General features: G+C 50.8%; 1 protein-coding gene across 3 annotated transcripts in view; it reads left to right on the plus strand.

Moving 5' to 3' along the window:
- The window catches only part of TTC12 (tetratricopeptide repeat domain 12), a 57,883-nt gene extending 42,088 nt beyond the window's left edge, over window positions 1–15,795 (plus strand). For all 3 annotated transcript variants that reach the window (XM_055423035.2, XM_055423036.2, XM_055423037.2), the window contains 9 exons: window positions 5,418–5,510; window positions 6,818–6,878; window positions 7,891–8,028; window positions 8,480–8,578; window positions 9,008–9,076; window positions 11,950–12,051; window positions 13,463–13,562; window positions 14,346–14,571; window positions 15,656–15,795. In XM_055423035.2, coding sequence (XP_055279010.2) covers window positions 5,418–5,510; window positions 6,818–6,878; window positions 7,891–8,028; window positions 8,480–8,578; window positions 9,008–9,076; window positions 11,950–12,051; window positions 13,463–13,562; window positions 14,346–14,571; window positions 15,656–15,731 — 964 coding nt within the window. In that variant the 3' untranslated portion in view covers window positions 15,732–15,795. The remainder of the gene's footprint in view (window positions 1–5,417; window positions 5,511–6,817; window positions 6,879–7,890; window positions 8,029–8,479; window positions 8,579–9,007; window positions 9,077–11,949; window positions 12,052–13,462; window positions 13,563–14,345; window positions 14,572–15,655) is intronic.
- Window positions 15,796–16,425: the final 630 nt, after the last annotated feature.

Below are 16,425 nucleotides of genomic sequence, written 5' to 3' on the forward strand. Positions count from 1 at the left end.
AAAGAGTCAGACACGACTAAGCGACAGAACGGAAATCCTTTCTGGAGTGAGTAGGGTATAAATAAACACAACACATCTCAAATACTGTTGCGTGTAGGTCTTTCCAAGGCTTAAGGTGATAGGAATGGAATGTGCCTCTTTCCTAAGTAGGCTTTTTTTTTTTTTAATTTTAAATGAGCCATAATGATTCTGCCTGGTGCTTTTCCATCTGAAGATTATTAGTTTGAATATGTGAAATTGCCACTTTTTATGTCAAGAAAAGGTCGCATGTTGGCAATTTTGTGTGGTTCAATCTAAAAGAAATAGTAGCTGTGATCGTGTCTGTGTGTGTGCTCAGTCGTATCCAACTCTTGTGACCCCACAGACTGTAGCCCGCCAGGCTCCTCTGTCCGTGGGATTCTCCAGGCAAGAGTACTGGAGTGGGGTACCTCTTCGTCCTCCAGAGGACTCCCGACCCAGGGATTGAAGTCCCTTGTGTCTCCTGAATAGGCAGGTGGTTCTTTACCACTGCACCATCTGGGAAGCCCAGCCATGGTTATACCTTTGCTTTATAAATGCTTCCTATGTAATCTAAAAACAGAATTTGACTTCCAGTTCTACTCACTATTATCTCGTTGGGAAGGAGACAAGATAAGCGTCCTTCCCCCATTTCACAGGTGGGGTAGGAGAGTGACTCGGGTCATCTCAGCCAGCTGTCTCCCAGGCATGGAGCTTGCTTCTAGTCTCTGTTCCCCGTTAGAAAGGCAGCCAAATCTGAAGCCGTGTCAGACCTGCTTGGACCATGCTGAGAGCTCTGGTGCCCATCCCATGTTGGTGAGGAGGCCCATGGGTGCTGAGAACGGTGTGGGGATGAGTCTGGGCTCTGGCTCACCCCTTCTCGGCCCAGCCCAGCCCTGTGGCTCACAGGACAAGCCTTGGCAGCCCCTGAAGCTCAGCGCACACGGGCAGATGGGTCGTTAGCAGAGTTAAGTCATCAAAAGCGCATTTCACATTTCAAATGACTGCAGTCATTTCCTCAGTACCTTCATCATATGTTTTTTCATTTGGTTTTGGTCTCTTTGAGTAAATATAGCCACAGTTATCATAAGCTTTCCCCACCCCCACCGGAGCTTGTCTGTGAATTGCTTGAGTTTCATTTGAATTTTTCCAGTGTCGTGGCATTTGTCATCATCTTGTGCAGTACTGCCCACTTGCTTTAGACAAAGAATCCTCCGTTTATCACCCTGTGCCCACTGTTCTTGTTACTATCTAACTCCAGGTTAACTGGGAAGAGGTGGAACATGCTCTCTGAAATGAGATCGTCTGAAACAGGCCAGGTCCCATGACCCTCGCATTCCTCCCCATATGAGAATGTGAAGGGACAAATGTGCGTGGACAGCAGTAGAGTGAGGGCCAGCGCCCCTTTGTGAAAAGTGCTGGGCTTTAGATTGAAGCAGTCAGGAGCCTCAGCCCTCCACACGTCTCTTTCTGCTTGTGTGACCCAGGAAACTGCTTAGCCCTGATGCACCTGGTATCTCATCTGCATCAGAGATTTATGGTGAAACTTCAGAGAGATGATGCCTATATGCCAGGTAAACTTTTTTCTGCCGCATTTGACAGATTAGTCTCTTGACTTAACCGAGAGAACTCATCTAGAAGACTAAAGATAGTAATAGCTGGTTTGCTGGCTTAATGATGGCAGGGTCAAGGTCTCTGTCCCTCTCTTGACCTTTCCCTCATGGTCACATAAGGCTGCCGCAACTCCAAGCTTCACATCCCTCTTTAAGACAGGTTAGCACCAACTGGGTCTGTCCCTTTTATCAAGAGGAACTACTGCTTTTGTTTCTCTTTGGTCAGAATTGTGTCACATGCCACTCTGGAGGGGAGATGGTTCCAGCTTCTGAGGCAGAGGCAGGCAGGACAGAAGTGGGGTAACGGGATGTCTGGTTCACCAGCAAACAGCATCTGCCACATCAAAGAAAGCAACTAGTATCATGTGGTTTGGACTCAATAATGACTTTTGCATCACTTTCTGTCTTCTGGGTCTGTTGCTCAGGGTCCTAAACTAAGGTGAAAGTGCACTTATTGGTTACTTAGACCATTTTCTGACCTGTGGTCCCTCTACTTTGTCCATCAGCTGCAGGTCAGCAGAGCAGAACACCTGCCACCGGAAAAGGACACACCTGTCACCTGTGTCCAGTTAGGGTGTGCATTTTGTCTCATTTATCCTCCAGGCACAAAACCCAGAGAATCTTAGACCCCCGGCTCTTCTGTGCCACTCAGGTTAGTTAGTATTCATCGCAAGACTAAAGAAAACAGGTTTGCTTTGGTGAGGGAAGAATCTGAACTGAAGGAAATAAATGATTTCTGACAGCAGGAACACTGGATGTTCTCCCGAGGAAGTTGGGGTTTTGCAGAACCCCCAGTGTGGAGAGACCATAGTAGCAATCCAGTCCAGCCCCATCCAGCACAGTGTCCCCTCTGGGGTTTCCCAGAAGGCCTGTGTGTGAGGCGCTGCAGGGACGATTCCAGCATTTGCATTCTCTTCTTCTCCATTTGACAGGGATGGGCGCCACAGCAGCTCATAGGGTGGGGGTCTCTCCCCAGTTAAGGAGAGGAGCGTGCCCTGTTCTGGAACAGTCCTGATTGATATAAGATGATCTCCTTACACCAAACACAAGCTGCCTGCTCCCACCGCCCTGAGGCCCTGCCCCCGCCGCCCTTCTTTACTGAGGCCTCGGTTCTGTCTGTCGAAGGCCTGTGGGTTGTATCCACTGTCCCTCTCTCCACTGCTTGATGTGTCCAAAGACACTGACGTTTTCCGGCCCAAGCTTCCTTGTTTCTTCAACCATTCCTCAGGTGGTTTGGCTTCCAGACCCCTCCCAGGACAAGCTGCTAAAGAATCCCAGTACCATACATGTGGGTGACTGGAAGCCATGCTCCTGAATATCAGAGCCCAATCTGATGGGCTGTTTTCTGTCTTTATCTCCCATTGTGGCCTCATGGCATCTGCTCGTAATGATATCTTTCTTTCTAGCCCTCCTCCTACCCTCTGCTTTCCTTCCTGGCTCCCTTGGCGAGCCCCCTTTATGCTGTCATCTGTCAGGTCAGGGACTCCAACATCCTATCCCTGGCCCTCTCCTCGTCCGCGGCCCCAATTATCACGTCTAAGTCTCTTTCTCAGATGTTAGAAGGAAGCATCCGTCTGTCACTGGGCACCTCCATCACAACATCCCAAGTATCATAAACGTAGTAATTTGACCATAGGCTTAGTAATTTTATCATAAACTTAGTATTTCAAAAGTAGTTCTTCAGACCCCCACCCCTTCGCTGAACTTCTGTCTGCGCATGTGGCATTTTCATCTGCCCTGCTGCCTAGGCCATAACCCTGGGAGCTCCCTGGATGGCTCCCTCCCCACACCCCTCAGGAGATGGCGCTTGTCAGTCCCGCCTCCCCAGCATCTCCTGGATGCATCTCCTCTCTCTATCCTGCGGCATCTCAGGCATCCCCTCTAGGCCATCATGAGGCCTCGTTCTTCTCGACTGTACGTCTTATTCTGCCCCGTCCCAGCTCGTCCCTTGACCTTGATTGTCTGAACAGCCCCAGCTCTCCCCCACTGGATTCCCTGCCTCCTGTGCCACCTGCTCTAATCTGCCTCTGCTGCACCACCAAAGGGCTTTGTCCTAAATGCACATCTGTCCTGTTATTTTCCTACTTAAAAGGCTGAAAGGACTTTATACTGCCTGCTAGACTAGTTCTTGAACTTCTGAGAAATAGAGTGTCTAGGAATCACCTGGGGACTTTATTTAAATGCAGCTTCGGGGCTTCCCTGGTAGCTCAGCGGTAAAGAATCCACCTGCCAATGCAGGAGACGTGGGTTTTATGCCTGGTCCAGGAAGATCCCACATGTGCAGAGCAACTAAGCATGCCACGACTATTGAGCCTGTGCTCTCGGGCCCAGGAGCTGCAGCTACTGAACCCACACACCCTGGAGCCCATGCTCTTCACCGAGAGAAGCCACTGCAATGAGAAGTCCTTGCACCACAACTAGAGAAAAGCCCTCACAGCAATGATGACCCAGCACAGCCCCCAAAAATAAATAAATAAAATTATAAAATGCAGCTTCCCGGAACTTCCTCTCACTCAGAGACTGAGAGAGGCTCAAGAGCCTGCAGCCCACCCTACCCACCCCATTCACCCCCACCGAGCAGGTCATCCACCACCCACACTTGGGACTCATGACGCCCAGGGGAAGTAGAGACATTCCGGAAGGCCGTAGACAGTCCATCGTGACCCAGGCTGGCTGTTCCCTGTCCACTAGCAGGACGCCCTACGCACTAGCTGTGAGGATCCACTAGCAGTACCCAAGTGTGTGTCTACCGATTCACGCCTCGTCACCTCTCTGACTGCCGTGCCCTCTGCCTCAGATGCTCAGCTCCGGCCCCACGTGCCTGACATGGGCTGCAGGCTCCTTGGAGCTGGGACCTTGTCTGTGCCCACCTGGCACACCGTGCCAGTTAGAGCTGTTGACCGCCTGGGCAAAGGGACAAGTAGCCAATGCTCCACCCTCAAGTGATGTGGGAGTGCCCTCCTCATCTCCGTCCTCCCGCAGCTCTTGCCAGGTGGGCTCCATGCCCACTCAATACATGCCTGTTTTATCCTGTCACCTGACACGTCACCATAGGAGGCCAGGCACTCAGCACGGTGTCCCAGCCAAGCACAGCACTCGGCACGCTGCAGATGCTCTGCGTGGGTTTGCCGGATGGACACGTGACTACTACGCCCATCGTCCTGGTGCTGGTCAGCCCTTAAGGCAGCCTGATACCCCATTACATTTTGTGGCAGCCGAACCAGACTGCTCATATCCTGGGTTTGCAGTTGGCTAAAAATCTTGTCTTTTTCACATGAGTCAGTTATCAACCAGGTCTCCCATTTCTGTGACTTAAACAGATTTTCCAGCTCTCAGTGAAGGACTTTGGGTTTAACTCTGAAATTTCATCTCATATATTCAGCAACCTGTCAAAATCTTGTTACATCTTTAATCCATCCCCCGCTTCATTAGGGCCTCGCACTTAGTTATCAGCACATTAGTAAGCGTGCCATTTAGATGTCATCTGTGTGATTCAGCTTGGCCGAGCCAGAGTCACACGGTAGAGGCACCAGAGGCCTTCCAAGTCAGCGTCTGATGATCAGTGAAGGCAGGTTAAAACTGTTCACCCCCCTGGAACCGCACATTAAGTGGTAGAACCGTTCTCATGGCAGAGTACCTGCCTTGTTGGGGTGGGAAAGGGGCTGGGCTTCCTGGGGGCATGAGCAGCCCTCTCAGCTCACTTCGCTCAGGTGCTGACTCCTCCCTGGTCTCCACACCAGGCCCCCTCGCTGGGGCTGCTGTGAGCTGGAGGTCAGCCCATCCTGAAGGTGTTACGTATGTTTGCAGGTTGTTGGAAGCTCTGGTGTTGTTCCTTGACTTCTCAGATAAAAAGGCCAACTCAGCCATGGGACTGCTCACAGACTTGGCTCTGCAAGAAAGGTAATTTTTCTTGCCAGAAATTGACATCTTCTCTTCAGCCTCCGCTGCACCATCTGATCTTCTAAAATGCGTGCCACACGGGAGGTTGGGCCAACTGAGCATCACAGGATTCCATGCGTAGGAGAGCTGATGTCCCCAAGGGCTGTGGTCACCACTTCCGTCCCAGTCCCTCTGCGTGCAGTGGGACCCAGCCCTCAACAGGCTTGGAAGCCATCATGTACTTAGAACAGCACCTCTCATAGTAAGCAAAGCCGCTATTACTGTATGCTGGTGAAGCTTCTTCCCCTAATCAGTGCCTAATAGGAACTGCCTGGCGGATGTGTGTTGAATAAATAGGAAAGAGAAGGAGGAGGGAGGAAAAAGAGAAAGGGATGGAGAGGGAGGAGAAACACGGAAACACAGGGGAGCCCTCCTGGGCTGCCAGTGGCATGGTGGGTAGCCAGCCTCCTGCCTTTTTTTTTTTTTTTTTTTGAGAAAACAGTAAAGATCTTAGATTTTCATAACTGTTTTTTTTAATGCGTCTTGTTTTTTTTTTTATTTTAATTGGAGGCTAATTACTTTATTGTATTCGTTTTGCCAACATTGACATGAATCTGCCCCAGGTGTACATGTGTTCCCCATCTTGAACCCCCGTCCCACCTCCCTCCCCATCCCATCCCTCTGGTTCATCCCAGTGCACCAGCCCCGAGCATCCTGTATCATGCATCGAACCTGGACTGGCAATTTGTTTCACATATGATAATATACATGTTTCAATGCCATTCTCCCGAATCATCCCACCCTCGCCCTCTGCCACTTGTTTTGTTTTTAATTTCCTCACCAACATTAGGGCATCTTACTCAGAAATGGTCATATAACGAGAGAGCTCCTCGTGCAGGTAGCTGGCCATCAGCAGGGGCTGGGGACAATACTAGCCCGAATATCAGGTGGAGGCATATGTGCCATGGGCCCTCCTGACAGCTGTGACATGTAAATGTGCTTATACCGTGTAACTCGGAGCAAGGGGAGGGCAGGGGTAGTGCAAAGTCAATTTGCAGAAACCTCAGGATTCCAGCAGCTTCTGCAGAAGAGAACTAACCTCTGAGATGTGTTGTTTCACATCAAAGGCCAGTCTTCAGGCTTAGAAGTAGAGTAGAGCCACATGACCTTCCCGGTGATGACCTTTTCTGTTTCCGAATGACTCCTTCATGCAGGAGCAAATCACAGGGGCCCACAGCTGGACTGTCGGTTCCGTTGCCCAAGACACTGCACTTATGTTTTACTTTGCACGGTGTAGAAATAAGTCATGGCTGATGTTCTCTTGACAGATTTCAAGTCTGGTTCCAGACCAGCCTTCCAGATGTCCTTCCGGTGCTGACAGGTGTGCTGGTGAGCAAACCCTTGTCTTGTCACTTGCGAAAGACCCTCTCGGGAGCATGCGCGGGGCCGTTTCAACAGGGGTTTGCCTCCTAGAACTCCCGTTGCCTCTCGAGTTGATTGATCATTTATTCACAGCTGGAATTTACACAAGTCTTGGTTATTGGAACAGTTGCTGTGGGGGAGGTGGAGAAGGTTCATGGGCAGGGCTGGTTGCAGGGGAGGAAGGCTGCAGGCGGTGAAGGCGGAGAGTTTGTCGGTCTCCACCAGTCCCCTTCTGACCCAAGTCCTGTCATAAGTTGTTATTGCTGCTGTTGTTCAGCCACTCAGTCGTGTCTGACTCTTTGTTACCCCATGGGCTGCAGCACACCAGGCTTCCCTGTCCATCACCAACTCCTGGAGCTTGCTCAAACTCATGTCCATTGAGTTGGTGATGCCATCCAACCATCTCATCCTCTGCCACCCCCTTCTCCTCCTGCCTTCAATCTTTCCCAGCATCAGTCTTTTCCAGTGAGTTGGCTCTTTGCATCAGGTCACCAGTGTCATAAGTACCACATGCAACCCTGTCCCCTGAACTGTCGTCCTGATCAGGAGAGCAGGCGTGGTGGTTGGAGTCGATGAGGGAGAAAGGTACAAGTGTTGGGGCTAGTGGGGGGGTCCTCCAGAAGAGTGTGCTGTGATGAGACCTGTCCCCAGTGACCCATAGAATTCTCAGGGGTCCTTGGAGGGTGCGTTAGCACCCTGGTGTTTCACAGATGTGGATATGGAAGCTCTGAGAAGAGACAGGACTTGCCCCAGTGCCCCCAGCTGGTTGGCGGAGTGACTGGGGCCAGGCCAAGGCGCTTTGGGGTCTGCCCGTCCATGTGCCTCCTTCCTTTCTCCTGGCGTGACCCCAATGACCTACCCATGTGACATCAGGCCGTCTGGTTCCCAGACGTTTTGGAGAGTGAAGGACACCCTGGAGATGATCCCAGCATTATTCCTCTGCTCTTTGCAGATTCGCTTTCTCTTCCTTCCCTTTCAGAAGAGAGATCCCAAGGTCACCAACATATCAGCTCTCTGCCAGTGTCTTGCCATCATGGGGAACTTCAGCGCTGAGGCTGCCACCCAAAGACAGATGTCTGCCTCCGAAGACTTCGGGGCTGCCTGCTTGGGCCTCATGGTATTTCAACTCTTCTGTTCAGAGCTAGTCTTCTACCTGCTTTGGGGCCATGGACTTCTTAATTATCTGACTTTTCTAAAAATTCTGTTTGAGGGTGCAGGGGCCAGTGGCTTACCCATTCTGTAACCCTAGATTTGATGGGCAGCTGGCCTTAAAGAATTCTCCAGATCAAGTCTCCTCCACCCCGGATATGTCTGGAGGGTTCTCTGTGAAGGTGGCTTGAGCACCCATTTCAGTAGCTCCCTCTGCAATTTGAACCCAGGGCCAGAGCCCCACAGCAGAGGGGCCAGACACTCTGTGCTATAAATCGGCCTCTAATTTTCCTGCATCACTTCAGTTCATGACACTGGCCATTTAGGGAGTGTGAGAGATCTGGGATCATCGCCAAGGGGAACAGGTGACCATGACAAGCTACAGGAAGATCACTGATCACCTTGTTTTGTTTCCCAAGGACAAGTGTGAGGAGGATGCGGACCTGTTCAGAGACGTCATGTATGCCCTCCTGGGACTCGTGATGAACTTGTGTCTTCAGTCCCCCTTTGTCTCCGAGGTACCTTAACACATTCTGGTGCTTAGAGCTGCTGTCGTTGCCCTGAAGAGGCTGGAAGCAGGGGACTCAGACCCTGGCGGTGGGAATGGGATCGCTGGGCGGAGGTCCCAGCCCTGCGCTGCTGAGGGATGGATGAGTCACCTGCCCGTTATTCATCCTGCAAACCAGCTGAGTGTCCAGGGCACTGCGCACGGTGCTAAGTTCTGCATTTACACAGTCAAGTATGATGCGGCCCTCGTAGTTGGGGGAGATGGATGTGGAAAGAAATGAGAGCAATGGCAGATGTTGTGAAGGAAATGGGGACCGACCTGGCGGTGACAAGAAGGAGAAAGTGCAGAGTGGTCGGTTCTGTGTGAGCGTCCAGAAGGAATCTGCAGATGACTGTGACCGAGATAAGCAAGCTCCTTCTCACACTGCCTGTTGTTGTAGGTTTGGGCCATGGAGGTGAGCAAGAAATGCCTGTCTCTGCTGAACAGCCAGGATGGAGGAATCCTCACAGTAAGCTGCCCCCAGGGAAATCCAGAAACTGCTTCCTTTGTTGTTCTCGTTTTGTTTTGTTCTGCAGTCATCACGCCTTTGAGCTTCTTCTGACTCTCTGAGGCATGGGGCAGACATACTTCTCAAAATGATGCCCATAAGCACAGAAATACTGAATTTGCCTACAGGTTCAGGGGATTTTGGTGACCCCGCCCCCCACAGTGCCCATCTGTGGATGCCCTAGAATCTAGGAACTCCAGTTAAGAATCCTTTTTCTTGAAGGTGTGGAGCTTAACAGCTGACACCAGGTCATCTATATGATTTGTCCCATATCAAACCATCCTTGTGTGACTTGGACAGGCCAAATGATTTTATTTAGAATCTTTTCTCCATAGTCAAAAAAAGCCGAGCAAATATTTTAAAGCCAGTGAATCTGGAGGAGTTTGTACACCATGGTTTTAGCTGCCTTGGAGATAAATGCTGGAATGGCTTTCTTGCTTCTCTTTCTGACATTTGGATAAGAAAACTAAGGCCTGTGGTTAGCACAGTGTATCAGGAGGAGAGTGCCAATATGATTCAAGAGGCTATTTGCCATCATCTTGGGATGTGTTCTTCACTCACATGAGGAATCACCCCAACTTTTCTGCCTATTAGGTCTCTAAACCTGGAGAAACAGTTGGGGTCACATCCAGGGCAGATCTGGGAAGCCAGCCCTTCAAGGGTCACAGCCTGGGGACTGGTTCAAGGGTTGTGAAAAGGTTCCAAGTAGGTCCAGCGAACCCTGTGTGTGACCAGCAAGTTGACAACTTCCCTGCAGTCAATCCAGACTTACAGGGCAAAGTGTTTAACCTGGGCTCCAGAAAGAGGTGGTGGATCTTCAAGTTCCCTGAGACCCCCAGCAGCTATATAGAAAATTCTGAGTGTGTGTGCATTTTCATGGGGCTCGGGAGCTACACCATGGTTTTCATCAGATTCTCAAAAAAGTTGCATGACCCCAAATGTGGTAAGCACCGCTGTTCTTGGGGATTGGGGTCTTCTGACTGGTGGGCCTAGTGGGTAGGTTATCTCACTGATGAGTGAGTTATTTTAGCCAGTTTCTGGGTGATGGTGAACAGCTGCAAGACTGATGGTTAATGAGGCAGACCTGAAAACACCTTCACGTAGAGGCAGATGAGGGGAGCACAGCTGGGAGGTGGCCAGTGTGTCTTGCAGTTCTCTGGAGAAGACAGAACTGCCAGCTGCATACAGCAGAAGACAGAAGTGGGAGATGTGGGGGATACATTTGGTAGCCAGGCATCTATTCCTCAAGCATAAAATATGAGCATTTTTTCCTTAAGGAATTGAAAGACCAGAGAAAAAAATGTTTACTTTCTAGTAGTTGAGGCCACCTCCCCACCTGTGAGTGGACAGACTCCCCATAAACACAACATACCCAGACATACTGCTTTTCTCATAAATGTGACTTGCAAGCTGAGAGTCACGAGGCATTTTAGGAAAGCCGTACAAATAAATAGACAAAGCAGAGTAAGCAGAAAATTTTAGTCCATAAAAAAAAAAAAAAAAAGATGAAATAGGAAAGAGAGGAAAAACCCAATAGCTATCATTTGTATCTTCAGAAAGATTCAGAATGGTGTTATGGCCATAAGACAGTAACAACTTGCTATTAAAAAAAATCAGAACTGGAAAATAAAAGTCAATAAAGTCTCTCAGAAATTAGAATAAAAAGATTCAGGAAAGATAAAAGTCCCAGAGGATCAATCCAGGAAGTCTACCATGTAATAAGTGTCCTGCAGGTATCAGAGCCCCGCAGGAATACAGGGCAGGACTTTCTTGCTGAGGGGTGAACGCTGGTCCTTTGTGAAGCTGGAATGGGCTGAGCTTCTGTGCACCCAGGGGCCATGTTGGCAGCCGTTCAATTTGAATCCGCTACCCAGTAGGTTTACTGTAAACATCAGTTCAGTTCAGTTCAGTTCAGTCGCTCAGTCGTGTCTGACTCTTTGCAACCCCATGAATCACAGCACGCCAGGCCTCCCTGTCCATCACCAACTCCCGGAGTTCACTCAAACTCACGTCCATCGAGTCGGTGATGCCATCCAGCCATCTCATTCTCCGTCGTCCCCTTCTCCTCCTGCCCCCAATCCCTCCCAGCATCAGAGTCTTCTCCAGGGAGTCAACTCTTCACATGAGGTGGCCAAAGTATTGGGGTTTCAGTTTTAGCATCAGTCCTTCCAATGAACACCCAGGATCGATCTCCTTTAGAATGGACTGGTAAACATCAGTACTTGCTATCAATTATTCAACCATTGTGTTTTTAAAATCAAGGTACATGTTTTGCATCTAACACGAATGATTCTTGCCTCACCAAACTACTTGTTAACTTTAAAACGTCACCAGCATTTTAAGAAAAAAAAATTTTATTGAGATATAGTTGATATATAACTTTTTTTTCTTTTTAATTAATTTTTTTTTGAAGGAAAATTAGTTTACGGAATTTTGTTGTTTTCTGTCAAACCTCAACACGAGTCAGCCATAGGTATACACATATCCCCTCCCTTTTGAACCTCCCTCCCAGCTCCCTCCCCATCCCACCCCTCTAGGTTGATACAAGAGCCCCTGTTTGAGTCTCCTGAGGCACACAGCAAATTCCCGTTGGCTAGTTGGTATACAATTTTATATAACTTTCAGGTATATGGCATAGTGATTCACAATTTTTAAGGGTGATGCCCCATTTATAGTTATGATAAAATATTGGCTATATTCCCTGTAGTGTACAGGGTAAGCTTGTAGCTTATTTATTTTGTACATAGTAGTTTGCACCCCTTAATGTCATACCCTTCTCTTGCCCGTCTCCCCATGGGAACGTTTAAGCATCCTTTCCTTTCTGTTTCACTCAGAGAGCTGCTGGCGTTCTCAGCCGCACCCTTTCTTCCTCTCTGAAAATTGTTGAGGAAGCCCTCAGAGCAGGAGTGGTGAAGAAGATGATTAAATTCCTGAAGGTAAAATGACTTCATTAGTTACAACCCCCTGAATTTCCAGGAGTGTCATCTTTTATTTAGGGAAGAGAATTAAGGAGGGCTTTGTCCAGCAAAGGTCCTGCCATTTCCCCTCTGCTAGTTTCTAACCTTCTTGAATGGGGATTCCCTTCTGCCTATTCACCTAGACTACTCTAACCAGCAATGGAAGATTGTTGGACAAATAATTGTTCATTAGGCACATCCGTAAAAATGCTTACCACTCAAGCCTAGCTTTAAAAATGTATGGCCTCTGTCTTCAAAAAAGATGATCTGAATGGCTTCAACAAGGTTTCTCAGGTCGTGGTTCTGTTCATGTTTTTCTGCTCACGATGCTCTTTTCCAGTTTCCTGCAAAGGTTGGGGGGTAACTCCATTTATGAAATATGTAGGCTTCAGAGTAACCACGTGATTTTTAAAAGGCAGATTTCCCCTGCAATATGAGTGCAGTGGAAAATCCCATGGACAGAGGAGCCTGCCAGGCTACAGTCCATGGGGTCAAAAGAATCAGACATTACTGAGGGACTGCGCACACACACAGAAACACAAGAATTAGCCAGATTCTCCTGAACCAGGAGGTCAGTTACTAGGTTGCGTCTCTGGATCCCAGTTGCAATATACATGCCTGGTGAGGTTCACTCACCTGAATTAGCTTGATGACCCCACAGGAGACTTATTCATCAACGCCTAGGCTGAGTGGCACCAAGAAGGGTGCTCTGTGAGGGGGCTACTGCTGGGCACGGGTGATATCGAGGGGGCAGAGTGGTGGGTCTGAGTTTGCGCCGCCGCGTGGATGATGGTCATCGTTTTCTCTGTTTAACTCTTGCACATCCACCAGAGCCTGCTGAGTCCACGTACACACGTGTGTGCCTTATCCATGCGTTTCCTCACACATGCACTTTAAAGACCCCCCCCCCCCCCGCATAGGGTGATTTTAAGGGTTGTGATTTGACAGTTATCACCTCTTAAAATTACCTAGGTTTGTGACGCTCTCCATGTAGACCTGTCAGCCTGGCAGCCCTAGCAAGTCAGCACTCATTCTCAAATGGTGAAATGACATGGGAGGGCCTTTGCCTCCCTTCTTGGTAGATCTGCCGGTCGACAGCATCATTCTTTTCTCAGTCCCTCACTCCTAAAGCCTTCCCACAGATAATTACTCAGGTGTCCATGACAGGCCTCCATTCATAGCGGGGCTGAGGGCCGTTCTACAGAGGATGTGAGTGACCCTGCACCCCAGCAGGGACCAGGCCCCCTTGCCCGGAAGCACATGTATTGTCAGCAGCGCGCTTTCAGAAGTTTAAGAAGCCACGAGCATAATCCCAGCTGCTCACTGTCATTCCCGCCCAGGAACAACCATAGCATTGACTTTCTTGTTCTCACTGCACTCTGAAATCTAGGCAGGAGGCCAGACTGCGCCACGTTACGCAGTCAGGATACTTGCCATCTGCACAAACAGCTATCACGAAGCGCGAGAAGAAGTGATAAGACTGGATAAAAGTAAGTGAGCGTTTCATTAAGCAGAGCCCACATTAACTTGGAGGTTAATCTAGCCTCGAAGCTGCAGAGGGAGCTGTGGGTGAGGAGGAAGGAGAGATGGAGGAGGCTGTGCCGTGCCTCCCCGCCCTCCTGCAGTGTGTTCGGGGACCCTGTCACCCCACCTCCAGCTCTGAAAGCCTTTAGTTAGCCTTCGGAAGCTCACGGGCACTGCACCTGTGCTAGAGACTCAGCTGGGAGACAGCTCGAACTAAGATTGTTTCCAAAGCACTTTCCTTAGATGACCTAACACAGGTCCTCTCCCTTCCCAGGGGAAACACCGCAGTGACCACGCGTGATCGGGTGTCCAGTGTGGCTGTGGTCTAATCACCAAACTGCTGCCATCACGGGGGGCAGGGCCTGCTACCACTCACCTTCCCACCCCTTGTGGGTGGGAACTGAGGGGGGCCCACCGAGTGGGGAGCAGGACCCTTCCCTGTGGAGCCTTGTCCCGGGCCCCGCAGGTCCTGGGCGCCAGCTCACGGCCTCCCACTCGGCAGGGGATGAGAGGAGCAGGGAGGTTCATCATGGGGAGGCAGAGAGGACAGGCCTGTCTGAGGCCGAGCCAGCATTCCTGGGAGGCTGAGTGCTGTGGGCTCCTGAGGCCCCTCGGAGACACGGCCAGGAGCTGAGGAGCATGCAGTAGGGATTCGTCGAGTGGGTGACACCATCGGCCTTCCACCGCCCCATCTCCGTGCCCACCACGTCCCCCTGCCAGCCTCATGCCTGTTCTCCTCCACCCCGTAGAGCTCGGGGTTCTGATGCAGCTGCTGGACTCAGAGGATGAGATCCTGGTGGGCAACGCCACCCTCTGCCTGGGGAACTGCATGGAGGTGCCGCACGCAGCCTCGTCCCTGTTGTCCACGGACATTGTGCCCGTCCTGCTTAAGCTGGCAGGCAGCGATACCCAGCAGACAGCCGTGCAGCTGAACGCGGGCATCGCCCTGGGGAAGCTGTGCACGGCAGAGCCCAGGTACGCAGGGCCAAGGAGATCCCAGCTCCTTCTCTGCAGGAAGTCCCCCGCCGGCCCACCCAGGACACTGGGGAGCGCTCAGGCTGAAGCCAGCGAGGGGACACAGCATGGGACAGGGGTCTTTCCTGGCACCACCAGCCATCGTCTTCTCTCTGCTCAGCTCCCGCAGTCTCCTCTTTGCTCTCCTCCAACCATCCCCACCTCTCTCTCCTGCCTTTCTGTCTCCTCTGCTTTTCCAGAAACAAACCTCTAACTTCATTTTTTTTTTCTTTTATGCTTGAGGCCTAAGCATATGGAAGAGTGCCTTGTAGGGTACGTTCTTGAACTGGAGAAAACAGGCGAGCTGGGGGTGGGGGGGGCAGCCGGATAAAGAGCACCCAACAAGCCAGGCCAGGAGCCTCTCAGTGACCGTGCCTGTCTCAGCTTGGGCTCCCACTCCACTCTGCCCTGGTCTGAGGTGCGGGAACACCTGGTCCTCATGCTCCTGGAAGGTGCCCATGTGCCTGAGCATGGAGCCCTGGCCCCCAAGGGGTGCCTTCTGCGGACAGGGAGGGGCTGTGGCCAGCTCGCTTCCTTCTCGCCCAGCCTCACCCTCCAATCCCTCCTCTGGAGTATGTGGGAGCTGGCCTGGTTCACACCTAAGGTCCTTCCAAGTTCTGATTGTTCAAATGGAAGGAACAGATGAAAGTTTTCTTCTACAGAAAGCAAGGCACATTAACTAGGTTGGGCTCACCATGGCAGCCTGCCGGGCAGTCCCTGAGAACAGGGCCCAGTGGGTCCCTGGCACATCTGCCACTCGCACAGCGGGCATTGCCGTGTTCCTTCGGCCTCCTGGGGGCTGCCCACTCACACAGCGGATGTTGCTATGTTCTGTGGGCCTTCTGAGGGCTCCCCACTCACGCAGCAGGTGTTGCCGTGTTCCATGGGCCTCCTGGGGGCTCCCCACTTTGATCTTTAGGGAAACAGCATCTGCCCCGTCCCACCTTCCCAGCCAGCTTCTTCCTGAGCCAGGGGGATGCCTCTGGGTGCCAGATGTCTGTGTGCTGGCGTTTATGTCCTGGAGTTTGTGCTTTGATTATGACAGGTTTGCTGCTCTGCTGAGAGAGCTTCACGGGATGGAAATTCTCAACTCTACCATGAAGTACGTGAAGAGTTCTTGAGAGACGTGGCATCCGAATGGGTTTTGCCTATGACTGTTCACTCTGGTTGTTCCTGTGCTAATAAAGCCTTTTTGAATATCTACTCCAGACCTGAATGTGGATTTTCAGAGGTGCTCACCAGTTGGTTTTCACTGGTCATGAGACTTTCCCAGACTCTGATAAGTAACGGGTCTAGTTGGGAACTAGATTTCTCCTAATACCTGCCCTGCCCCTTTTGTTGTTTTCTGCTGGCATTGCACTAGAACCGTCAGGTTTTTCAGCAGTGACTTCGACCTCTGTTTTCCAGCTCTGAAGTGCCAAGACACAGCCCTAGTGACATCTGCGAGGCAGTAGTCTCTTAAGCCTGGCCTGCCACTGCGGCATGAAGTCTTTAATTCAGTGGGGTGAGTGGTGGGTGGTAAGCTCCCTGGCAGGGAGTTCTTTGAAGGTTCAGGGGAATCATTCCTGCATGCACCACCCGGCGCCTTTGTCCACCCCTTGCAAGGATGCTGTAACACGCCCTTCTCTTAAACTGTCTTCTGCTTCAAGTGCCAAAGCAGGGGGAATCTCTGCACTGAACTCTCACAAACACAGATGTAATCTATTTCTCTAACCACCCCCCCCCCCCGCTCTTCCGCCTCCATCCCCAAAAGGCACTCCAAGTCCACTCTGAAACTGACTGGGTCACCTCTGGACCCCAAGTCCCAAAGCAGAA

Source organism: Moschus berezovskii, chromosome 14 (genome assembly GCF_049115385.1).
Source record: "Moschus berezovskii isolate FMDL1 chromosome 14, NW_MosBer_1.0, whole genome shotgun sequence".
Taxonomy (NCBI): domain Eukaryota; kingdom Metazoa; phylum Chordata; class Mammalia; order Artiodactyla; family Moschidae; genus Moschus; species Moschus berezovskii.